This window comes from Crotalus tigris, unplaced genomic scaffold (assembly GCF_016545835.1).
Source record: "Crotalus tigris isolate CLP2741 ecotype Arizona unplaced genomic scaffold, ASM1654583v1 scf7180000020019.1302030, whole genome shotgun sequence".
NCBI classification, from domain to species: Eukaryota; Metazoa; Chordata; class Lepidosauria; order Squamata; family Viperidae; genus Crotalus; species Crotalus tigris.
In genome coordinates, this window is record NW_024097821.1 from 605,651 (window position 1) to 630,750 (window position 25,100).

Here is a 25,100-nt window from a genome sequence, read left to right on the forward strand (position 1 = left end):
ATTAGAATTAGTCCTCAACTTATGACCAGTTTCTTAGTGATCATTCAAAAATACGACAGACCTATCTTGGGGATACTTACCACCCAGGTCCAAAGTTACCATTTTGCCGGAAATTGGCAGTTAACGTCCAGATTTCAGCAAAACTGTGCCCAAAGTGAACGACTGTTCCACTTAACGACTGCAGTGTTTGCTTATTAACAGCTGCAGCAGCCATTTTATGATGGGTGGCATTTGCTTATCAAAGGATGCAAATAAGGTCACTTAATTAGCTCGGTCACATGACATCTGTTTTGCAACGGTCATGGCTTATGACCGTTTCAATACAGTCGTAAGTTGAGAACTATCTGTATTCTGGACCGGTGACCCAGGGTTAAGCTAACGTGGAGCAATGGCAGTTTAGAAGAAGTGGGAGAAGAAGAGGGCCTGGACTAGAAGACCTCCAAGGTCCCTTCCAACTCATGTCATTCTGTATTTTGTATTCTGTGATCAAAAATGGACCACAGGATCTATCATGGCTTGTTCTGAGGATTATCAAAGTCTCTTGACTCCAAAACTGGCTTATTTTGAGACCAGCTTGCTAGAAAAAAGACCCTCAGCCCAGCAGAGATAAATGAGATTCTGGGTTATGTGATCCCAAAACAGGAGATAGATTTCTCTTAGAAAAGTGGAAAGACTTCACCCAAAGTGGAATTTTAAAGCCTCTTTATACTGTTTTCAATTCCTATTTTTCTCTCCCTTGGACGTCAAAAGACAGAAAGGATCAGGCAGAATAATCGGAGGGGATCTTTTCTCCTTTAATAGAAAGTGTCAAAGAAGGATTTCACGGAAGAAGCCCAGCTCAAAAGGAATGTACAAGTACGTGGATGGATTTACGGGTGTTTTTCTCAAACGCAGCACAATAAGCACAGTGAATCACATGGAGGAATGACTGCAAAGCTCAGGTAGGTCTCCACCGTCGGGAAATTTCATGTTTTTTTAGATTCTTGTACTTTCTCGATCTCCTATGAGAAAAAGGAGAGATTTCAGCCTCTGCAAGTCACAGGAAGATCAAGATCCAAAATACAATACGGCAGAATTGAATTGAAATTTTACTAATTTATGCCGCTCAAACCTGCATCGGTGGGGATGGGAAGATACCCCTTGTTGCAATAGGCCAGTGGTTCTCAACCTTTTTAATGCCGCGACCCCCAACCGGTCGTAAGTCGAGGACTACTCAACTGGTGCAGCACCGTTTGCAGAATGGGACTTTTGGCGGGCTCAGCAGGGCAGAGACAGCCTGGACAATTCCTATTGGCTTTGGAAAGCCAATAGAATTAGACTCTATTCAAGAGAGTCTATTCTATTGGCTTTCAAAAGCCAATAAAGGGAGTAGCACAGCTAAGGAAAAGGGGGAAAAAAATGGCGGACAGCCTTGTTTGGCGACCCCCGTGAAATGGTCATTCGACCCCAAATGGGATCCCGACCCACAGGTTGAGAACCAGTGCAATAGGCAAACTACGGGGAGAGTCCTTGACTTACAATGCTTCATTTAGTGACCATTCAAAGTTACAACAGCACTGAAAAAAAAAGGCTTAGGACCGTTTTCACACCTATGACTCTTGCAGCATCCCTGTGGTCACGTGATCAAAATTCGGATGCTTGGCCACTATTTATGACGGTCGCAGAGTCACGGGGGGGGGTGATGGTCATGTGATCCCTTTTGTGACCTGACAAGCAAAGTCGATGGGGGAAGCCGGATTCGCTTAACAACGGTGTCATAGCTTAAAAACTACAGTGTTTCACTAACAACTGCAGCAAGAAAGATTGTAAAATGGGCAAAATTCACTTAACAACTGTCTCACTTAGAAATTTTGGGCTGCGTTGTGATCATAAGTCAAGGACTACCTGTATTAAACCAATTGTGCAAAATTGCAAAACAAAAAATCCAGAGGCAACCACCTGGATTGGACATATAGCAGGGGTGTCAAACTCAATTTCATTGAGGGCCGCATCAGGGGGGTTGCCCTCAGGGGGGGCCTGGTGGGTGTGGCCTACTAGGTGGGCGTGGATGGAGTGGGTATGGCCTACTGGGTGGGCGTGGCCAGCTCTACATCGTTTGCGTCAAGGGTGCCTGTGGGGTCCTTGGCAGGAGTGGGACAGATCTGAGGGTCTCTGGCAGAAGGGGGTGGGACCGGGGCAAGCGCCAAGGCACGGTCCATTTCTTCATTCCTCACAAAGGGTGACCCCTCCCCAGCATGCACCCAGGGGGCGGGCCCGATGCGGCAGGGGCCAGTCCCTTGCTGTTTCTAGACTGCCTTGTGGAGCTAAGACTGAATGAGTTTCAGCATAGATGGCCACCACAAAATTGTACATTGGCTCCCGGCCGGCCTGGGCCAGGGTCAAGGCAGTGGGGGCCGTTCCCTCACTGTTTCCAGGATGGCTTCGTGGGCCACATGAAACCACTTTGCGGGCCGCATCTGGCCCCCGAGCCTTGTGTTTGACATGTCTGACATACAGTTATGAGGCTAAGGCTGCACCCTTGTAGAAATTTTGTATAACATGGATTATGTGTTTGTTCGTTTCTCTTTTGTCATGTTCTTACACTTGCTAAATTAACAATATTGTGCAACTAAAAACCAGCCCAGTGTGAGACAGGTCTTCCCATCCCAAACATGTCCTGTTTCCCTCTAAGTAGCCGTTTCTCCGGAAATTGCCAAGAAATGCAAGTGGTTTAACACGAAGTTGCTTGTGGCTTGAATGTGTGAAGGGTGCTTCTGACGGAGTCCAAACCACTCACCTCGGCCAGAATGTTTTTCAGTTTCATATAAGCTTCCTCCAAATCATCATTGATGATAATCATGTCGAAAAGGCCCGCCTCCTTACCTAGCATGAAACAGAGATTAGGTTTTAAACAGTCCAGGTCCATCCTTCGCAAAGGAAAACAATCATGAAAGTAGCAGGGGATTGGACTAGATGACCTCCAAGGTCCCTTCCAACTTTTATTTTTATTATTATTATTTTGGATCATCGCACAGTCAGCCAGATGTTCAGACTGGATTTGGCATTTTTGTCTACCTATCGAGTCCTTCCCAAGGACCTGGGATAGGCAGATGTGGATGTTTTATGGTATTACAGATATCGTCACAGGATGAAAGCAGTTCCTAGTAAGGCCGCCTTTTGCAATTGACTAATGGCGAATTTGTCAATGCCGATGGTGTTCAAGTGGTGCTCCAGTTGTTTTGGGATTGCACCCAAGGAGTCTATGACTACTGGTACTACCCTTGCTTGCTTTTGCCACAGTCTTTCTATTTCTAACTGTAGGTCTTTGTATTTTGTTATCTTCTCCAGTTCTTTCTCGTCTATTCTGCTATCTCCAGGCACTGCCACGTCCACTATCCAGACTTTTTTGTCTTTCTTATCGACAATTGTTAAGTCTGGGGTGTTATGTTGCAGGTGCTTGTCTGTTTGAATTCTGAAGTCCCAGAGCAGTTTAATTTTATCATTTTCTATGACTTTCTCTATTTTATGATCCCACCAGTTTTTGCTTACAGGCAAATGATATTTTTTGCAGATCTTCCAATGCACCATTGTTGCTACTTTGTCATGCCGCTGCTTGTAGTCAGTCTGTGCAATCTTCTTGCAACAGCTTACCAAGTAGTAGTAGTAGTAGTAGTAGTAGTAGTATTTACAGATCTTCATAACGGCAAATATTGAATGGCACAAAGGACTATTTCCTCATGATTTTACAGCGCTGCGAGTATGCTGGACTAAAAAAGACTGCAGGTAGTCCTCGACTTATGACAATGGAGGCAAAAAAAAATTGGTTGCTAAGCGAGACGGTTTTGCCCCATTTTAACGATCTTTCTTGCCAGTTGTTAATATGAATCCCTGCGGTTGTTAAATTAGCCACACGGTCATTAAGTGAATCTGGGCTTCCCCGTTGACTTAACTTGTCAGAAGGTCGCAAAAGGGGATCACATGACCCCGGGACTCTGCAACCGTTGCAAATATGAGTTAGTTGCCAAACGTCTGAATTTGGACCCACAGGGATGCTGCTACGAAGCGTGAAAATTGGTCATAAATCAGTGCCATTGTAACTTCAAATGGTCACTAAATGAATTGTTGTAAGTCGAGGACTACCCGTACTGGGTCTTCTGATTGGCAGAGTTCGTAAAACCTAGATAAGCAAGGATTAACACCAGACAAACTTCATGCTGAGTTGATCCATCCTAGACTGGATTCTCTCTCTCTCCCTCCCTCCCTTCCATTCTGGAGAATCATCTCTGTTGGCGCTTGGGCCAGGCGCCCTTCCTCCGTCGTGGGGAGCAGGAGAGGAACCCCCAAACTCTGCACATTCACTCACTGAGTTCCATGTCAGTGGCAGCCGCTTGCAGCCGCTTCTGTAAACTTTCCTCCGTCTCGGTCTGTCTCTCCCTTAAGCGTTTCTCCTGTGGGAAAACAGAGAGGAAAAACGGTGTTTCATCTTTCTGGGGAAGATCTTACTGGCTTTGATAAAAAGGGGCATTTGAAGCCCAGAGTTGGGAACTATGAGGGTCCTTGGTGGTCTCTGAGCTGGGTGGTTTCCTTGCAGACATTTCATGACCCAACTAGGTAACATCAGCGGTGCTAAAGGAAGTGGGGGAGAAGGAGAAGAAGGAAGAGGAGGAGGACGACTATGGGATCCTTGGTGCTCTCTGAGCTTGGTGGTTTTCTTGCAGACGTTTCATGACCCAGCTAGGCAACATCATCAGTGCTAGAAGGGAGGGAGATTGTGAAGAGGAGGAGGACTGTGGGGTCCTTGGTGCTCTCTGAGCTGGGTGGTTTCCTTGCAGACGTTTCATGACCCAACTAGGGAACATCATCAATGCTAGAAGGGAGGGGGGTTTGTGGAGAGGAGGAGGAGGAGGAGGAGGAAGGACTGGAGGGGTCCTTGGTGCTCTCTGAGCTGGGTGGTCTCCTTGCAGACGTTTCATGACCCAACTAGGGAACATCATCAATGCTAGAAGGGAGGGGGGGTTGTGAGAGGAGGAGGAGGAGGAGGATTATTGTTGGGTCCTTGGTGCTCTCTGAGCTGGGTGGTTTCCTTGCAGACATTTCATGACCCAACTAGGTAACATCAGCAGTGCTAAAGGAAGTGGGGTTTGTGGAGAGAAGGAGGAGGACGACAACGACTATGGGATCCTTGGTGCTCTCTGAGCTTGGTGGTTTTCTTGCAGACGTTTCATGACCCAGCTAGGCAACATCATCAGTGCTAGAAGGGAGGGAGATTGTGAAGAGGAGGAGGACTGTGGGGTCCTTGGTGCTCTCTGAGCTGGGTGGTTTCCTTGCAGACATTTCATGATCCAGCTAGGTAACAGCATCAGTGGTAGAAGAAAGTAAACAGTCTAATCAAGAAACACCAACAATACTCCCAATAATAATTACAGGGCAAACCACCCTATATAAACAGAGAGGAAACCCACCCGATTCTAGCACTTAAGATGTTCCCTAGTTGGGAACGTCTGCAAGAAAACTGCTCCGCTCAGAGACCACCAAGAACCACAGTCATCATCGTCTTCTCCTTCCTCCACTCCACAACCCCTCTTCCAAAGTAGTGATGATGTTACCTAGGTCCCAAAATACTTGCAAGAAAACGACCAAAAAGAGAAACCCAGATAAGCATGGATTAACACCAGACAAACATTCAAGCAGAAAACAGTGCCCTCTTCAAGGTATTACCAAGAAGAAAACCTCACCCTCACCATCACCGCAAGGGAAAGCTACCGTCAATATCTTTATGTGTCTGTTGACGGCTGATTTGTCTCGAGTGCGTAACCTTCCCAGAAATTTCCTAAAGTTTTTTGGATTTAGCTTGGCCTAGGACAGGGTTAGCCAACCAGGGCTCTTTTCTGACTTGTGGACCTCAGAATTCCTCAGCCAGCCTGGGAAAAACTTTGGCCCTCTTCATGACTTGTGGACTTCAACTCCCAGAATTCCTGAGCCAGCCATGCTGAGGGGAAAGGGAGAGGCTTCCAAGCTGAGCCATGCTGGCTCAGGAATTCTGGGAGTTGAAGTCCACGAGTCATAAAGCGGCCTAGGCCAGGGCCAGAGGTAGGCCACCTTGACTCTTTTAAGACTCGTGGACTTCAACTCCCAGAATTCCTGAGCCAGCCATGCTGAGGGGAAAGGGAGAGGTTTCCAAGCTGAGCCATGCTGGCTCAGGAATTCTGGGAGTTGGTCCACCAGTCATAAAAGAGCCAAGGTGGCCTACCCCTGGTCTAGGATGCTCGGAAGGTGTATTTATTTATTTATTTTTAAAATTTATAAGCCGCCCCACTCCCGAACAACTCTGGGCGGCTAACAATAAAAAACACATAAAACATAACAAAACAAACAATACAAAGACAGTCATCCAGGGGTCAGGTTTTATAAACCCCAGGCCTGCCGGAAAAGCCAGGTCTTAAGTAGCTTACGGAAGACCAACAGGGTGGGAGTGGTCCTAATCTCTGGGGGGAGCTGATTCCAAAGCGTGGGCGCCATCACAGAGAAGGCCCTCCTCCGCAGCCCCGCCAAATGGCACTGCTTGGCCGACGGGGCCTGAAGGAGGCCCAGCCTGTGGGATCTAACCGGACGTAGGGAACTATGAGATAGTAGGCGGTCTCGCAAATGGCCTGGCCCTGAGTCATATAGGGCTTTAAAGGTAATGACCAACACCTTGAATTGGACCTGGAGACCAATAGGCAACCAGTGCAGCTCACGGAGGATAGGTGTAACGTGGGTGTATCGAGGAGCACCCGCTATCACTCGCGCGGCTGCATTCTGGACCAACTGTAGTCTCCGAATACTTTTCAAGGGTAGCCCCATGTAGAGCGCGTATTCATGACACACAGGAATACTGAAGACCCCATTCTACCTATGTGTTGGAGAAGAACGTAAGACCGGAAAGTTCTTCAGAGTACTTCTGAGTGGCCATCATAAAAGGCCTTCAAATGTTGGCTTACCAAGGTCTCATCCAGCAGAAGGACCGTTTTTGTGATATCCAAATACGGATACGAGTTGCTACTATTGCTAATTTTGCATAAACCATCAGCCTGGTACATTAACTATAACCATAACTGCAAACAACAGTCACTTCTCACCAGGATCTCTATGGAAGGGACTTGAACGGAGATGTAGATGGGATTCAGGTCCGTCTTCTTGATGTTCCTCACACCTTGAAGGTCAATATCAAGGATGCAGATCTGATTCTGAGCTTGGACAGCCTGTATGGCGGCTTTGCTGGCCGGGAGAAGGAAGAGTAGTAGTTACGGTTCCTTTTTTAAAAAAAATGAGTTTGTAAAATGCCTCTGAAAAAATGATTGCAAAGATTTTACATTTTTATTGAGGTATCTAGCCAACAGAGGTGATGAGGAACAGTTAGGACAACAACAACAACAATAATAATAATGATAAAGTTGGAAGGGACCTTGGAGGTCATCAAGTCCAACCCCCTGCTCAGGCAGGTAACCCTATACCATTTCAGACAAATGGCTGTCCACTCTCTTCTTAAAAACTTCCAGTGTTGGAGCATTCACCGCTTCTGGAGGCAGGTTGTTCCACTGGTTAATTGTTCTAACTGTCATGAAGTTTCTCCTTAGTTCTAGGTTGCTTCTCTCCTTGATTAGTTTCCATCCGTTGCTTCTTGTCCTGCCTTCAGGCGCTTTGGAGAATAGCTTGACTCCCTCTTCTTTGGGGCAGCCCTTGAGATATTGGAACGCTGCTGTCATGTTGCCTCTAATCTTACATTTAATCAAACTAGACACCCCCAATTCCAGCAGCCGCTTCTTATATGTTTTAGCCTCCAGTCCCCTGATCATCTTCGTTGCTCTTCTCTGTTTCTAGAGTCTCAACATCTTTTTTACATCGTGGTGAGCAAAACTGGATGCAGTATTCCAAGTGTGGCCTTATAAAGACGTTGTAAAGTGGTATTAATACTTTACCTGATCTTGATTCTATCCCTCTGTTAAAGCAGCCCAGCACTGTGTTGGCTGTTTTGGCAGCTGCAGGACACGGCTGGCTCCTATTTAAGTGATCGTCCACTAGGACTCCGAGATCCCTCTCACAGTTACTGCCCTATACCAGTGGTTCTCAACCTTTTTAATGCTGCGACCCCCAACCGGCCGTAAGTCGAGGACTACTCAACCAGTCGTAAGTCGAGGACTACTCAACTGGCGCACCACCGTTTGCAGAATGGGACTTTTGGCGGGCTCAGCAGGGCAGAGACAGCCTGGACAATTCCTATTGGCTTTTGAAAGCCAATAGAATTAGACTCTATTCAAGAGAGTCTATTCTATTGGCTTTCAAAAGCCAATAGAATAAAAAGGGAGGAGCACAGCTAAGGAAAAGGGGGAAAAAAATGGCGGACTGCGTTGTTTGATGACCCCCGTGAAATGGTCGTTCAACCCCAAATGGGGTCCCAACCCACAGGTGGAGAACCACTGCCCTATACTATACCTGTGCATTTGGTTTTTCTTGCCTAAATGTAGAACCTTGCTTTTTTCACCCTTGAATTTCATTTTGTTACCACCTATTCTACATCTGTGCATTTGGTACATGAGTACCTTGTATGCATAAGTACCTAGTCCTCACCTTTTCGAAGACAAACATCACTGTTAAAAAAGCAACCCATTCCTGATGCATTTGAAAGAGGCTACCTTGTTCCGTACATGTTGCCCGAAAATTCTGCATGTTCCACAAATTCTCCCGCATCAACCTCCTTCTGCATCTCTCCCCTGGTCACAAAGTGGTAATCTAGGGTAAGAAACAAACCAGGTTTGTTAGAGTGCATGCCGAGAGATGTTGCTGGATTATTTAGCATTATTAGACATGAAATTGTCATTGTGTCGAGGGTCCTCTTTGAGAACAGCTCAAAAGAACAAGGAAGTTAAGAACATGGCGAAGAGAGAATGAATAATTTTTATGGTCTTAAATTAAATTAATCAACCCTGATTAAAAAGGGCTGAACATGGGAATCATATGTAATTTTAAAGAGGATTGCAAGATAATACATTTCTTAGTAAAGGAGATTGGAGGTTGTTTTCTTATCTTTTCTTTTTTTTTCTATCTGTATTACTTTTAATCATTTTCTTTTAGTTTTTCATTTTTTTCTTGCCTTATATGATTTCATGTTGATTTTTCACTTAAGTAAAACTTTCTGATAAAAAAAATATTAATACCTATTCATACTAATTTGATTCAATTTTTAAAATTTGATTTTAAACAATTACTTTTAATAATATTAATAGAAATACAAGAAAAGTAATACTTATTAATATTTATTAAAATAATAATTAAACATAAAATAATTCAATGATTCAATTCAAAAAATTATTAATAATTCAATGATTCAATTCATTTCAAAAATGATTAATCCAATGATTAAATTCAATTCAAAAAATATTAATAATTCAATGATTAAATTATTTTAAAAAGATAAAAGGCACCTCAGAATTGGAAGGAAATGTGAGGAAATTGTATTTCATGTTCATGTTTTACTTGTGAAAATTTATAATAAAAATTAATAATTATTAATAATTATTCTTAATAATTCAATCATTAATTTATTTTTAAAAATGAAAGGAGCCTCAAAATTGAGAAAAAAATGTATTGCACTTTTTTATTTTTGTGAAAATTCTTAATAAAATTATTAATAATTACTTATTATTTACTAGTTAATAATTATTCTTAATACTTCAATTATTAAATTATTTTTTAAAAAACAAAAGAAGTCTCCGAATGGGAGACTTTTTACTTAAACGAAAATGCCTTAATTCTTTATTGATTTATAAAATGTATTGGATCTTACCATAAAGTAACTCTGGGCAGCTTACAGATATAAAAACTATATCTACATCAAAACCAGGATAATTAATTAAAATAATTATTTTAACATTATTTTAAAAAAATATTTTAAAGGGACCCCAAGACAATCCTCAAAATTGGAAAACCTCCTCCAGAGAAACAGCCCCCACAGCCTACCTCGCAAGGCTGTTGTAAAGAAAAGTAGGATATAAGTGTCATCTTGGACCAAAAGTCAGTATTTAAAATTTAACAAACAGGCAACTACAAGTATTCCTCGACTTATAACATTTCATTTAGTGACCGTTCAAAGTTGCAACGGCACTGAAAAATGTGACTTGACCGTATTTGCAGATTTGACGGCCGTCGCGGCCTCCCTGTGGTCACGTGATCAAAATTCAGACACTCGGCAACTGACTCGTATTTATGACGGCTGAAGCCGTCACGTGATCCCCTTTTGTGACCTTCTGACAACTGTCTCCCTTAGCAACAGTAATTATGGGCACAATTTTGGTCGTAAATCAAGGACTACCTGGGTGCGTAATTGGGAATTGTAATTTGCTGCTGGGTTCCAGATTGAGAAAAGTGACTGCAATTCAAATTGTGTTTGTTTGGTTTTTTTCCTGGAAGCGACATAAAATTCTGCTTTTTACCTTTTCCGTTGACTTCCCCAGGTCGTGGCTGTCTTGTAGTGTCTGGAAGCAAGAAAAATATAAATAATAATTTTTGAAACACTCCCTAAGCCTAAGCTTAGAGATGTTATGAAGCAGCTGCACAAAATGCATTGGTTTTTTTTCCTTTCTAGACCTGCGTTGACTTAATCGCATCTTCTCTTCAAGTTATGCCCTGATTTAATAATTAATACTGTCCTCAACTTAGGACCATAGTTAAGTGAATCACGTGGTCGTTAAGCAAATTTCCCCCGTTAACCAGCTGGGAAGATCGCAAATGGCGATTGGGTGACTCCAGGACATTGTAATGGTCATAAATATGTGCCAGTCGTGTCCAAATTTTGATCACGTGACTGTGGGGATGCTGCAACGGTCGTAAGTGTGAAAACAGGCATAAGTCACTTTTTACAGTGCCATTGTAAGCTGAAACGGTCACTAAACGAATGGCTGTAAGTCAAGGACTTACTTGCCAAAGAAAAAGAGGTTAGCAATGTAAGAGAAAAGGTGCTACAGGTAATCCTTGACTTACAACTGTTCATTTACCGACCATTAGTGGTTTATGACTGGTCCTCGCAGGTGACCATTGCAGCATCCCCCCCACGGTCATGTAATCACAGTTGCACAGCCCCTGGGTCACGTAAGACCCTCACAGCCAGGTTCCAACAAAGGGGGAAACCCGGACTTGCTTAACGACCATGTGATTCACTTAACGACTGCAGTGATTGGTTTAACAACCTTGGCAAAAAAAGGATGCAAAATCAGGCTCAGCTCACTTTAACAACCATCTCACTTAGCAATCCTGGTTATAAGACTAGGACTACCTGTATTTGTATCAACCGCAAGGGAGACAAATGAAACACCTACAGGCATAACTGGAGTGAGCTAAATTCACAATGTGTTTAATTCATTCACAATTTGGAGATTCGTAGTTCTCGCCATGTATGTACGTGTTTGTGTGTATATATACACACATATACATACATACATACCCGCGCACCCCCCCCAAACTAGAATGTATTGTTTCTCTGGATCATATATGAGTATGTACATGGGTAATATACATACTAATTTTTTTGGTCACGTTTATGCAGTGTATATTTGAGAGTTATATGCAACAAAATCTCAATTTAATGTATACTAATTAATGTACATTTAAAGTGACAATAACATTATTCTATTCTATTCTATTCTATTCTATTCTATTCTATTCTATAATCATTCTATTCTATTCTGTTCTATTCTATTCTATAGTCATTCTATTCTATTCTATTCTATTCTATTCTATTCTATTCTATTCTATTCTATCCTATCCTATCCTATCCTATAATCATTCTATTCTATTCTGTTCTATTCTACAATCTATCTATTCTATTCTACAATCATTCTATTCTGTATTCTATTCTATTCTGTATTCTATTCTATTCTATTCTATTCTATTCTATTCTATTCTATTCTATTCTACAATCATTCTATTCCTATTCCTATTGCATTCCTATTGCATTCCTATTCCATTCCATTCTATTCTATGCTATTTTATTCTATTCTATAATCTAACTATCCTATCTTATGCTATCCCATCCCATCCCATCCTGTTCTCCTAATACCAGAGCTAACTAAAGGCATTGGGTTCATACAACTTAATAAGCCCTACACAGAGAAGTAACTGAAGTTAGGAGGAGCCAAGCTGAGTGAGAAAGTGTGAGAGTAGCTGCCTGGATTTTAACGGGAAGGGTTACGTGTGTCTGGCAGGCTCAGCCAGCAAGGCAGCCAGCCAGCCAGCACCTATGCACGCTTTCCTTTGCACACCATCCCTGCAGAAAAGGGCTCACTCACGGGAGACGCTGAAGCCGAAGACGTTGTCATAATCTCTTAGAAGTTTCTTCAATAAAGTGCTTTTTCCCGCGCCCGATGGGCCGCTCAGTACAACTGGCCTTGGTCCTTTCATAACTGGAGAAAGACGAGAGAGAAAAGTGGTGGGTTGTTAAAAATCTAGGAAGAGACCCAGTTGGTCAAGGCAATAGAAAGCGGGAGACGGTGAGTTCTAATCCTGATTTAGGCATGAAAGTTGCCTGAATGACTTTGGGGCGGTCCCTCTCTCTCAGCCCCATCCACCTCACAGGATTGTTGTGGTGATGAAAATAGGAGGATGAAGGTATGTTGGTTATGTTCACTGCCTTTTTTGTAAACAAAAGGATATAAATAAATAAATAAATACAATTTTAAAAAGTTAAAATAAGGCGGATTGAGAACAGGAGCACCTGGACAGTTACAGTGGAGTGGAGCAGCGATGTTCTATGGGGCTCCTTGCCAAGCAAAAGAGTAAATCTATTAACAACATGCTGCCTGATTTACTAGGCCAGTGGTTCTCCACCTGTGGGTCGGGATCCCATTTGGGGTCGAACGACCATTTCACGGGGGTTGCCAAACAATGCAGTCCGCCATTTTTCCCCCTTTTCCTTAGCTGTGCTCCTCCCTTTTATTCTATTGGCTTTTGAAAGCCAATAGAAGAGACTCTCTTGAATAGAGTCTCATTCTATTGGCTTTCCAAAGCCAATAGGAATGGTCCAGGCTGTCTCTGCCCTGCTGAGCCCACCAAAAGTCCCATTCTGCAAACGGTGCTGCACCAGTTGAGTAGTCCTCGACTTACAACCAGTTGGGGGTCGGGGCATTAAAAAGGTTGAGAACCACTGTACTAGGCAGCCATGGCCTCTGTTCCTTTGCTGAAAACAATCTGCTTTGACTATTGCATTACATATGTGTGGATTCCGCCCATGAAATTCTGACCTTCGGGCTGGAGGATGACCTTGACACGGCTCTCAGAATCTTGGGACTGATTTTGGACTATTTTTCTGCACACTCCTATTAAAAAGGCTAACCATTCAGGCAAGCGACTGTCAGAGACTCTGCTTTGGTCTGCATGCATCGGCTGTTGCTATCTCTGTGACCTTAAGTAAACTGTGAACTACCACAGCAATTGTGCGTGAGTCAGTATTTGAAACACAAAGCAGGACACATCCTTATGCAAAGGAATGAAGAGGTGACCTTGGAAACAGGGTGGAGAAATATCAGAGAAAGGCAGTTGTCAGAAGGAAACACAAAATTACACCACCTTGATTCTGCAGAGAGAAATGTTTTTAAGAACATCTGACGCAGGAGAGTAAATTGTGCCCACTTTTGGGGACCTTGTGAAATTAACATTATATTCCTCTGCATTTTAGATGGGAAACACGTAAAAATGACATGGAAACTTTAAACAGGCATATCACCCATAACGGATAGCAGAAAAGGAACTCCCAATCTTCCAAATAATTGTGATTTTCTCCTCACGAAGAGTGTGGTCCTTCAACAAGTATAACTTTTCTATCATCCCATGTCATCTACAGATAGTCCTTGACTTATAACCATTTGTTTAGCGACCGAAGTTACAACAGCACTGAAAAAAGTAATTTATGACTGTTTTTGATGACCGTTGCAGCTTCCCCATAGTCACGTGATCAAAATTCAAGCGCTTGGCAACTGATTCATATTTAGGACGGTCGCAATGTCCCTGGCTCAGGTGATCTTGTTTTGTGACCTTCTGACAAACAAAGTCAATGGGGAAGCCGGATTAACTCAACAACTTACTAACTTAACCACTAAATTGATTCACTCAGCTGTGGCAAGAAAGGTTGTAAAATGAGGCAAAACTCAGTTAACAGCTGTCTTGCTTAATAGGGAATTTGGGTTCAATTGTGGTCATAATTCGAGGACTACCTGTTTTTGTTGCTCTCGGAGAGCCCAACAGTAGAGAAGCAGAAGCAATAATATATTTTTTGCTAAAATAGTTTCCACTGTTGGGCTCTAGCATAGGGCTTTTCAACCTTTTCACCCACTGTACCACTTTTAGGATATGGCAATATCCGAGTACCACCAGTCGCCTAGTGAGGTGTCAAAAACCTGATGACCAAAAAAAAAAAAAAGGGGGGAAAAGTGATAAAAGTACAGGTAGTCCTCGACTTACAACAGTTCGCTTAGTGACTGTTTGAAGTTATAGTGGCACTGAAAAAAGTGCCCCCCAAGCCACAGCCGAACAAGACACCTGCCTGCCCGCCCACCGGCGCTCTTCCTCCTGTCCGAGGTTTTCATAGTTTTGAGCATTTCTGTTGAGGATTGGCAACGGGGGTGGGGTGGAGTGTTTGGTTTTTATTCCCCCCATTTGCTGGGTGGTTGCAGCAGGTTTTGGTCACAATGCCCTGGAACATTATGACCGTCATAAATATGAATCAGTTGCCAAGTATCTGAATATAAATCACAAGACCCTAGAGAGGCTGCAACATTCCAGCTGATCGGTGCTTCTTCTGGGCTCAGCAGAAGCACCAGGATGAGTGCCGAGCTGCAGCTGGAGCCTGGCACTGATCCTGGCGCTTCCGCTGAGCCCTGACAGCCCTGCAACTCCAGCCGTCTCTTGGTCAGGTTTGTGTGGTGCTGCCACCAGTTCAGCTCATTCCCCTCCCCCGCTACTTTTCTAGGATGGTCGGGTACCACCTGCCAGGTGCCCATGTACCACAGGTGGAACCCGTACCACTGGCTGAAAAGCCCTGCTCTAGCATATCTTTAGATAAAGCCTACTGGATTTGGCCCTGTTGGTTTAGAATTAACTTATTTTATTTCCTCTTAGCAAAGTTAGCTCTCTCAGTGCTCAGAAGCAGCAACCCCACAGCAAGAATGCTCTGAGATTTTCTGATTTTTTTCCCCTCCCCAGTGATTTACCAAAAACTCTGGAAAAAAGTGCAAAGAACAACAAGGATAATTAGGAGACTGGAGGCTAAAGCATATAAGGAACGGCTGCTGGAATTGGGTATGTCTAGTTTAACGAAGAGAAGGACGAGGGGGGACATGATAGCAGTGTTCCAATATCTCAGGGGCTGCCCCAAAGAAAAGGGAGTCAAGCTATTCCCCAAAGCGCCTGAAGGCAGGACAAGAAGCAACGGGTGGAAACTCATCAAGGAGAGAAGCAACCTAGAACTAAGGAGAAACTTCCTGACAGTTAGAACAATTAACCAGTGGAACAACCTGCCTCCAGAAGCGGTGAATGCTCCAACACTGGAAGTTTTTAAGAAGAGACTGGACAGCCATTTGTCTGAAATGCTATAGCGTTTCTTGCCTGAGCAGGGGGTTGGACTAGAAGACCTCCAAGGTCCCTTCCTACCCTCTTATTCTCTAAACTCCCAGCCCCTTGGCTATCTGGCTTTGCTCCATTTATATAACTGCCCAGATTTTTGATGTTTATTTCATCTGAGCTTTCTACCGCCAGAAGAGATGAATAATGTCTCATGCAATTAGCACATTAATCCATAGTTCTTACTTCCTGCTGCCCAGCCCACAATAAAAACCAGCACGCTCCTCCGGGAACGCACAGCAACGGTTTTTGAAAATAAAAATAGAAGAGGGCTGCAATTAAGCCGAAGGGGAAAAAAATATCAAGAGTTGCATTCAGCACCGATGGCTGCTTTCTCGCGGCTCTGCCCAGCTTACCTTTCGCCTTGCTTTTCAGAGGGACCGTTTAAAATTCGGTACTGTAACAAAATCCTGTTTTTTCTTACGTTTCCAAGACAGGAAATGGATGGATCTGGATTGTGCTGGTGGAGAAGGCAGCGTAGAGGGAATAACAGTCTGTTTCTGACTGCTTAAAGCCTCAATTATCCGGTTTTCACCTTGGGATGGTCTCAATCCCTAATCATCATCTGTGGTTTTCTGCAGATACTTTGGCTCCTGCTATTAATGGCTTAAAGACTCTGGGAGCTTAGCTTTGAAGGACATAAACTCTGCCTTCGGATAGAGTGCATTTTAAGAAATGACGAAGCTGTCTTTGTCAGCATCATTCAATTAACATATCCATCATTTATTTAACATATCCATCCCGACCAGCAACAGCTACCTGATCTGGAATGATCACAAAAAAAGCTAACTGTGAAGAATCCTGCTTATGCCAGGCAGAAGAGAATCGAAAGAAAACTACCACTCTTAATTTAATGGAATTTTTAAAAAAATATGTTTCCATAAGTGGTAACTGTGAAGTACAGGTGGTCCTTGACTTATTACCACAACGGACTCCAAAATTTCAGTTACTAAGCGAGACAAAGCAAGTTTTGCTCCATTTTATGATCTTTCCTGCCACGGTTATTAAGTGAATCACTGCAGTTGTTAAGTTAGGGACACGGTTGCTACGTAAATCTGGCTTTCCCATTGATTTTGCTTGACAGAAGGGGATCATGTGACTCCAGGATACAGCAACCGTCGTAAATATGAGTCAGTTGCCAAGGGTCCGAATTTGTGACTATGGAGATGCTGCAATAGTTGTTAGGTGTGGAAAATGGTCATAAGTCACTTTTTTCAGGGCTGTTGTAACTTTGAACGGTCACTAAATGAATTATTGTATTTTTTTGTCAAAATAGTTGCCTTCCTGGAGATCACCAAATGATCTCAAATCAACAAAAACTTTTTTATGTTTCAAAATCTTCAATCCCAACTCTGGGAAGGGTAGCTAAATCAGGTGTGTGAGACACTCGTGGATCAGCTGTGGTCACTAAGAGTTGATATTAACTTGATGGCACATAAATCAATCAAGGGTACTTTGGGAAATTGACTGTGCTCTGCTTCCCCCTCCCCCCTCACATATCTGAATTAAGGAGATATAAATTTCTTGCCCACATCATCTTCTTGAGGTCAGCCTTATGGGTTTGGTATTGAATCTGGCCTATCTCTGTCCAGGTCACCTTTCTTATTCTCCCCATTTTTGTTTCCCAACCTCAACAACTTTAACACACGTGGACTTCAACTCCCAGAATTCTCCAGCCACCACGAGTGGACTTCAGCTCCCAGAATTCTCCAGCCATCACGAGTGGACTTCAACTCCCAGAATTCTCCAGCCACAAGTGGACTTCAGCTCCCAGAATTCTCCAGCCACCACGAGTGGACTTCAACTCCCAGAATTCTCCAGCCACAAGTGGACTTCAGCTCCCAGAATTCTCCAGCCACAAGTGGACTTCAGCTCCCAGAATTCTCCAGCCACGTGGACTTCAGCTCCCAGAATTCTCCAGCCACAAGTGGACTTTAGCTCCCAGAATTCTCCAGCCACAAGTGGACTTCAGCTCCCAGAATTCTCCAGCCACGTGGACTTCAGCTCCCAGAATTCTCCAGCCACAAGTGGACTTTAGCTCCCAGAATTCTCCAGCCACAAGTGGACTTCAACTCCCAGAATTCTCCAGCCACAAGTGGACTTCAGCTCCCAGAATTCTCCAGCCACCACGAGTGGACTTCAACTCCCAGAATTCTCCAGCCACCATGAATGGATTTCAGCTCCCAGAATTCTCCAGCCACCATGAATGGACTTCAGCTCCCAAAATTCTCCAGCCATGAGTGGACTTCAACTCCCAGAATTCTCCAGCCACCATGAATGGATTTCAGCTCCCAGAATTCTCCAGCCACCATGAATGGATTTCAACTCCCAGAATTCTCTAGCCACGAGTGGACTTCAGCTCCCAGAATTCTCTAGCCACCACGAGTGGACTTCAACTCCCAGAATTCTCCAGCCACCATGAGTGGACTTCAACTCCCAGAATACCCAGCATTTGTCAATCTCAGCAATTTTAATATGTATGGACTTCAACTCCCAGAATTTGTCAGACTGGGAAGGCTCCTCCCAGGAGAAGATAGATCTAGGTGGTCATTAAGAGTTGACACCAACTTGATGACCTATAATCAAGACCCAAAGGTGCTTTTTTTCTCTCAGGAGGCAACTGGACTTTCTTGTTTTTCTTTTGAAGACATTTCGCTTCTCATCGCAGAAGCTTCTTCAGCTCTGACTGGATGGTGGGGAATGGAAGGATTTATACTGCTTGCAGACAGCTGGTCATTTGCCTTTTTTGAGAGAGTCATTGAGGCCACCTGGAGGCTTACCTGTGTCCTCAGGATCACCTGAGTAATGCAGAGGGTTGTGGAACGGATTTCCAGAAAACATGGCAGACTACGGGAGCCATTCACGCTTCAGTTTGAGATCCAGACAATACAGATTCATCCCAACAGCCTCCGCCTGTCTCCCACAGGAAAGGGACCCGGGCAGAAAAACATCCTGCAGCCAGGAAGGTTCCACACCCATTTGCATTACTCAAGTGATCCTGAGGACACAGGTAAACCCACAAGTGGCCTCAACGACTGTCTAAAACAGGGGTGTCAAACTCAATTTCATTGAGGGCTGCATCAGCAATGCGGTTTTCCTGGGGGGGGGGGGGAAGTGTGGCCAGGGTGGGCATGGCCTACTGGGTGGGCGTGGATGGAGTGGGTGTGGCCTACTGGGTGGGCGTGGCCAGCTCTACATCGTTTGCGTCAAGGGTGCCTGTGGGGGCCTGGGCAGGAGTGGGACAGATCTGGGGGTCTCTGGCAGAAGGGGGGGGGACCGGGGCAAGCGCCAAGGCATGGTCCATTTCTTCATTCCTCACAAAGGGTGACACCTCCCCAGCATGCACCCAGGGGGCGGGGCCGATGCAGCAGGGGCTGGTTCCTCGCTGTTTCTAGACGGCCTTGTGGAGCTAAGACTGAATGCGTTTCAGCATAGATCAGTGGTTCTCAACCTGTGGGTCGGGACTCCATTTGGGGTCGAACGACCATTTCACGGGGGTCGCCAAACAACGCAGTCCGCCATTTTTTCCCCCCTTTTCCTTAGCTGTGCTACTCCCTTTTATTCTATTGGCTTTGGAAAGCCAATGGAATAGACTCTCTTGAATAGAGTCTATTGGCTTTCCAAAGCCAATAGGAATTGTCCAGGCTGTCTCTGCCCTGCTAAGCCTGCCGAAAGTCCCATTCTGCAAACGGTTCTGCACCAGTTGAGTAGTCCTCGACTTACGACCGGTTGAGTAGTCCTCGACTTACGACCGGTTGGGGGGTCGCAGCATTAAAAAGGTTGAGAACCACTGGCATAGATGGCCACCACAAAATTGTACATTGGCTCCCAGCCAGCCTGGGTCAGGGCCAAGGCAGTGGGGGCCATTCCCTCACTGTTTCCAGGATGGCTTTGTGGGCACTTCGCAGGCTGCATCCGGCTCCCAGGCCTTGTGTTTGACATATCTGGTCTAAACGAATGCAAATGACCGGCTGTCTGCAAGGAGTATAAATCCTTCCTTTCCCCTCCATCCAGTCAGAGCTGAAGAAGCTTCTGGGATGAGGAGCGAAATGTCTTCAAATGGAAAACAAGAAAGTCCAGTTACCTCCTGAAAAAAACCAGTGTTAGGACAACCATGACATGGATGACTGAGAACCTCCATAGACATTTACTCATAATCAAGAATATTTTTGAAGATTGACTGATCCTCTTTGCGACTGTCTGACAGGCTATGTCAGGGGTAGGCCACCTTGGCTCTTTTATGACTGGTGGACTTCAACTCCCAGAATTCCTGAGCCAGCATGGCTCAGCTTGGAAACCTCTCCCTTTCCCCTCAGCACAATTGGCTCAGGAATTCTGGGAGCTGAAGTCCACCAGTCATAAAAGAGCCAGGGTGGCCTATCCCTGGGCTAAGTCAATGCAGAAGCCAGATTCACTTAACAGCCATGAAACTAACTTAACAACAGCCAGGATTCACTTAACAACTGTAGCAAGAAAGGTCGTAAAACGAGGCAAAACTTATTTCAATAACGGTCTCACTTAGGAATGGAAATGTTGGTCTTGACTGTAGTCGTAAGTTGAGGACTTCCTGTATTTTGTCCTTTTTCTCATGAGTTAACAGATTTTCAAATTTCAGTTGCGCTATTTAAGGTTTAAAATGCAGCCATCGGCCACCGAAGAGCCCCGGGTTTGCACCAGGCGTCCTCAAAGATAATTACCGAAGCGAGGGATAAAATGCACGCTATAGAAAGTTCCCCAGAAGGGTTATAAGTGAGGCTATCTGACAAGGCCGGCTTTCACCCAAGCCTGTCCCGGCCAGCAAGGAAAGCTCAGAGAGCAAAGAGCATTTGGCACCCCAAGAAAAGGCGATTAAGAAGCTGGAAAAAGCGTTTTCCCAACTAAGCACCACTAATCTTGCTTCCTATTTATAACCTGCTTTAGTCTAAAGCTACTTCTGTGATGGTGGGTCCAAGGGCAGCACAAACAAGCCCGAAAAAAAGATATCTAAGTCGTTAAATTAAGATCCAGGAGGACAAAAAAAGAATAATTAGGCATCCAAGTTTTTAATCATCAGGAGGCACGGAGTTCTAGTCCAGCCTTAGACATGAAAGAGGAGAGGGAGGGAAGGAAAGGAAAGAAAAAAAGTGAGGGAGTGAGAAAAGGAAGGAGAAAGGGAGGGAGGGAGGGAGGGAAAGGAGAGAGAAAGTGAGAGGGAGGGAGGGAAGGAGAAAGTGAGGGAGGGGGAAAGAAAGGAGAAAGTGAGGGACGGAGGGAAAGGAAAAAAGGAGGGAAGGAGAGTGAGAAAGAGGGTGGGAGGGAGGGAAAGAAGGAGAAAGAAACAGAAAGTGAAGGAGGGAGGGAGTGAAGGAAAGGAGAAACACAGGGAGGGAGAAAGGGAGGGAAGGAAGGAGAGAAAGAGGGACAAAGTGAGGGAGGGAAGGAAGGAGAAAGGGAGAGAGGGAAGGAAAGCAGAGAGAGAAACAAAAGGAGGGAGGGAAGGAAGGAGAGAAAGTGAGAGGGAGGGAGGGAGAAAGAGGGAAGGAGGGAGGAAAGGAAAGGAGAGAGAAACAAAAGGAGGGAGGGAAGGAAGGAGAGAAAGTGAGAGGGAGGGAGGGAGAAAGAGGGAAGGAGGGAGGAAAGGAAAGGAGAGAGAAACAAAAAGAGGGAGGGAAGGAAGGAGAGAAAGTGAGAGGGAGGGAGGGAGAAAGAGGGAAGGAGGGAGGAAAGAAACAAAAGGAGGGAGGGAAGGAAGGAGAGAAAGTGAGAGGGAGGGAGGGAGAAAGAGGGAAGGAGGGAGGAAAGAAACAAAAGGAGGGAGGGAAGGAAGGAGAGAAAGTGAGAGGGAGGGAGGGAGAAAGAGGGAAGGAGGGAGGAAAGGAGAGAGAAACAGAAAGGGAGGGAGGGAAGGAAGGAGAGAAAGTGAGTGGGAGGGAGAGAGAGAGGGAGGGAGGGAGGGAGGGAAGGAAGGAAGGAGAACAGGAAAGTGCCAGTTGACCAATGTCTCAATTTTGATCACATGACCACGGGGATGCTCCAATGGTCGTTAAGTGTGAAAAACAATCGTCTCTTTTTTCAGTGCCGTTGTCACTTCTAATGGTCACTAAACAAACTGTTGTAAGTCAAGGAATACCTGGGCTTTTCAAAACACCCTTTCAGAAGATAGTGGAAAATTTACTTTTCTGGAGACTTTCACAGACTAACTGAGCACCAGAGCTGCATATATAGAGTAATGAGCCGAGGTGGTGCAGCAGTTAGAGTGCAGTACTGCAGGCCACTTTAGCTGACTGTGTTCAGCAGGTCAGCGGTTCAAATCTCACCGGCTCAAGGTTGACTCAGCCTTCCATCCTTCCGGGGTAGGTAAAATGAGGACCCAGATTGTTGGGGGCAATGTAAAAATATATATATGCATTGCTTACTGGTGTACACCGCTTAGAGAGTGCCTGCATTTAAAGAGGTATATAAGTTTCATAAATAAATAAATAATCCTTGACTTGAATGAATGAATTTGGCCACACAAGCAATTTGTCTCCAGCCCAAAATTTATCTTGCTAAGCAAGCAACTATCAAGTGAGTTTTGCCCCGTTTTACAACCTTCCTTGCGATTGTTAAGGGAATCACTATAGTTGTTAAATTAGTAACACGGTTGTTAAGTAAAACTGGTTGAGTTTGACTTTGCTCATCAGAAGGTCACAAAAGGGGATCACGTAGCCCGGGACACTGCGACCGCCGTAAATATGAGTCAGTTACCAACTGTGTGAATTTTAATCATGTGACCCCGGGACACTGCAACCGTCATAAATACGAGACAGCTGCCAAGCATCTGAATTTTGATCACATGACCATGGGGATGCTGCAATGGACATAAGTGTGGAAAAACAGCCGTAAGTCACTGTTTTTAGTGCTGTTATAACTTCAAATGGTCACAAAACAAACTGTTGTAAGTTGAGGACTACCTGTATTTTAATTTGTTAATTTGCACTGTGTTTTGTTCTTGTAGATTGCTTGTTCTGATATGCTTATCCTGGACTGCCTCAAAGGTGCTTTTTTCATGAGGCAACTCTACCTTCTTTTTTTTTCTTTGAAGACATTTCGCTTTTCATCCAAAGGAGCTTCTTCAGCTCTTTATCCTGAGGCGGTTTTATCTCATTTATTCTGTTGAAAGCAGCTGGGAGTCAATTATGATTTGGTGGCACAGAAGTTCAGTACATTAAATAAATTGCTGGGAAATTCACCCTGGCTTTCAGAGGCTGTTCGTGCATTTTAAGCCATGCATAAAATCCACAAACAGGGAACAGCACAGCACACGTGTTTCTCAGCGAAAGCAGCAATAATTAGATATTTCCTGCTTCAGTTGCTTGTCATCTTGTAAATAATTGGACAGCTCTAGCATAAATTTAATAATTGCCAAAAGGACATATAAGACGCTTCATTATATTTAATTTGGCATCTGCCCTTAGCTTCTAAACTTCCATTCATCTCGCTGAAAATAAGTTTTTAGACCAAAAAAAAATCTTCATAGCTCTAAATATTTATCAGAACAGATTTCAGAAGCAATATTGGAAAAAAAAAGACTTTTAACTTATCTGTTTCTTCTCATCCTTTCTGGATTCCAAGTAATTGACAAAACTGACATTTCAGCTCTGAGAATTACTACCTTACTACTTACTACCACAACTGAGCCCAACATTTTTGTTGCTAAGCGATAAAGTTGTTAAGTGAGTTTTGTCCCATTTTACAACATTTCTTGCCACAGTTGATAAGTGAATCACTGCCATTGTTGAGATAGTTACAATGTTGTTAAGCGAATCCGGCTTCCCCCACTGACTTTGCTTGTCAGAAGGTCGCAAAAGGGGATCACGTGACCCATGGGACACTGCGACCGTCAGTTGCCAAGTACCTGGATTTTGATCATGTGACCAATGGTCGTAATTGTGGAAAATGGTCCTAAGTGATTTTTTTCAGGGCTGTCACTAAATGAACAGTTGTAAGTCGAGGATTGTCTGTATTCCCATCCTATTTGCAGAGAGAAGACAAATTGTTAAAGAATTATAGGAGGTTTTTTTTAATTGTGGTAATTCAGTGTGTCTCAAGACACTGAGAAGGAGGAGGACAACAACAATGGGGTGTTTGGTGGGTTTTTTTGCAGACATTTCATGATCCAATTAGGGAGCATCATTAGTGCTAGAAGAAAGTGGAGTAGAAAGAGGGAGAAATGAGAAAGGGGAGAAGGAGGACAACTGTGGGATCCTTGGTGCTCTCTGAGCTTGGTTATTTTCTTGCAGACATTTCAATAGCAAACCAGATAACATCATCGGTGCTACAAGAGAGTGGGGATAATCTGGTCGTGCTGATGATGTTACCTAGTTTGGTAATGAAATGTCTGCAAAAAAAAACAAAACCACCAAACCAAGCTCAGAGAACACCAAGGACGCCACATATAAAATGTGTTAATAAATAAAAAATAAAATAAAATTGGGAACGCAGCCGTTTGTCGGCAAAGGAAATGACTCTGGATGGTGATGAGATTTTATTTACAAAATGAGCAGAACGGGCTGAATTGAGAGTAACGGCCATTTTAGATCATTTAAAAAGAGCCCCAGAAATTAGGGGATCTGGATTATGGCTCAGGGTTCAACAACTGCTGCCTCGAGGCGATGGGATCCGTAACCTGAAAAATTGGAGGGACTCACTTAACTGCCTTGCTTAGCAACATAAATTTTGGGCGTCATTGTGGTCATAAGTCTAGGATGGGCAGAGGAGAAAACTGATCAGCTGTTAAGAAATGCTCCAGAGGACCCTGGATTTAGATGGAGTCTGACTAGATGACCTCTAGGGTCCCTTCCAATTTTTAGATGTTCTCATTGAACATTGGGCAGAAAAAAACCCCTCTCTACTTCAGTTACTGTGTCCACTGTACAACTATGGGATGCTTTGATTTGGACTCATCCGTGGAATAGGGGTTGGACTGGATGACCTCAGGGTGCGCCAATGGTCCCTTCAATAGTCATTCTTCCAATTAATGCATTGGTCATCCTGTGCATCATTAAAAAAAGGGCCGCCTCCCCACGTGCAGCGGGAGGACCATGAGGCCCATCACTCCCGGCCAGCCAAACCCCTTGGAAAAAAGCAAAAGGAAGGCTCGCGGAGCACCATAACTGCAGTGGAACCAACGCGAAGGGCTGCAGAATCCGGGGGAGCACATATCCGCAGCACACCGCCAAACCGAAATGGGGCATCGGGGGGACCCCCGAAGCTGTTGCACTCACCTGAAATTGCAGCGCACAAGAAGTGCCGCCACCGCATGAGGAAACAAACCGGAGCCGCGTCCGGGAAGGATGACTCAGAGAAACGGGGCGGGCCATGACCGGGCCCCGCCGCCCCATGCAAGCTCCGCCCCCTACACGGGAGCACTATACGTTCCGGCCGCGCTGAAAGGCAGCCTGGGAGAACGGCGCCGACAATGACGTCACAGACGCAGGAGATGACGTTAAAGTGCC

The 25,100-nt window shown here is 44.5% G+C and overlaps 1 protein-coding gene across 2 annotated transcripts; it reads right to left on the minus strand.

Annotated features, from left to right (window-relative positions):
- Positions 1-773: 773 nt before the first annotated feature.
- On the minus strand, positions 774-25,051 carry GUK1 (guanylate kinase 1). 2 transcript variants are annotated; one of them, XM_039365259.1, is made up of 8 exons: positions 24,870-25,051; positions 12,300-12,413; positions 10,449-10,490; positions 8,652-8,748; positions 7,098-7,236; positions 4,343-4,427; positions 2,777-2,862; positions 774-1,001 (listed from the first exon to the last, which is right to left on the minus strand). In XM_039365259.1, exons 1-8 carry the CDS (start codon positions 24,904-24,906, stop codon positions 966-968), a joined length of 636 nt encoding a protein of 211 aa, XP_039221193.1. In that variant the 5' UTR covers positions 24,907-25,051; the 3' UTR covers positions 774-965. The 2 variants fall into 2 exon arrangements, with proteins under 2 accessions (XP_039221193.1, XP_039221194.1); XM_039365260.1 differs by lacking the exon at positions 24,870-25,051 and adding an exon at positions 15,981-16,203.
- Positions 25,052-25,100: the final 49 nt, after the last annotated feature.

What these genes read in the sequence shown, in the direction of transcription:
- GUK1 (XM_039365259.1), bottom strand. Translation starts at nt 24,906, where the DNA reads ATGCGGTGGCGGCACTTCTTGTGCGCTGCAATTTCAG. An exon ending in TCCCTTCCATAGAGATCCTG is followed by an intron (nt 4,428 to 7,097) that starts GTGAGAAGTGAC and finishes GTTTTCCCACAG; the next exon opens with GAGAAACGCTTAAGGGAGAG. An exon ending in TGCCACTGACATGGAACTCA is followed by an intron (nt 2,863 to 4,342) that starts GTGAGTGAATGT and finishes GTTTCATGCTAG; the next exon opens with GTAAGGAGGCGGGCCTTTTC.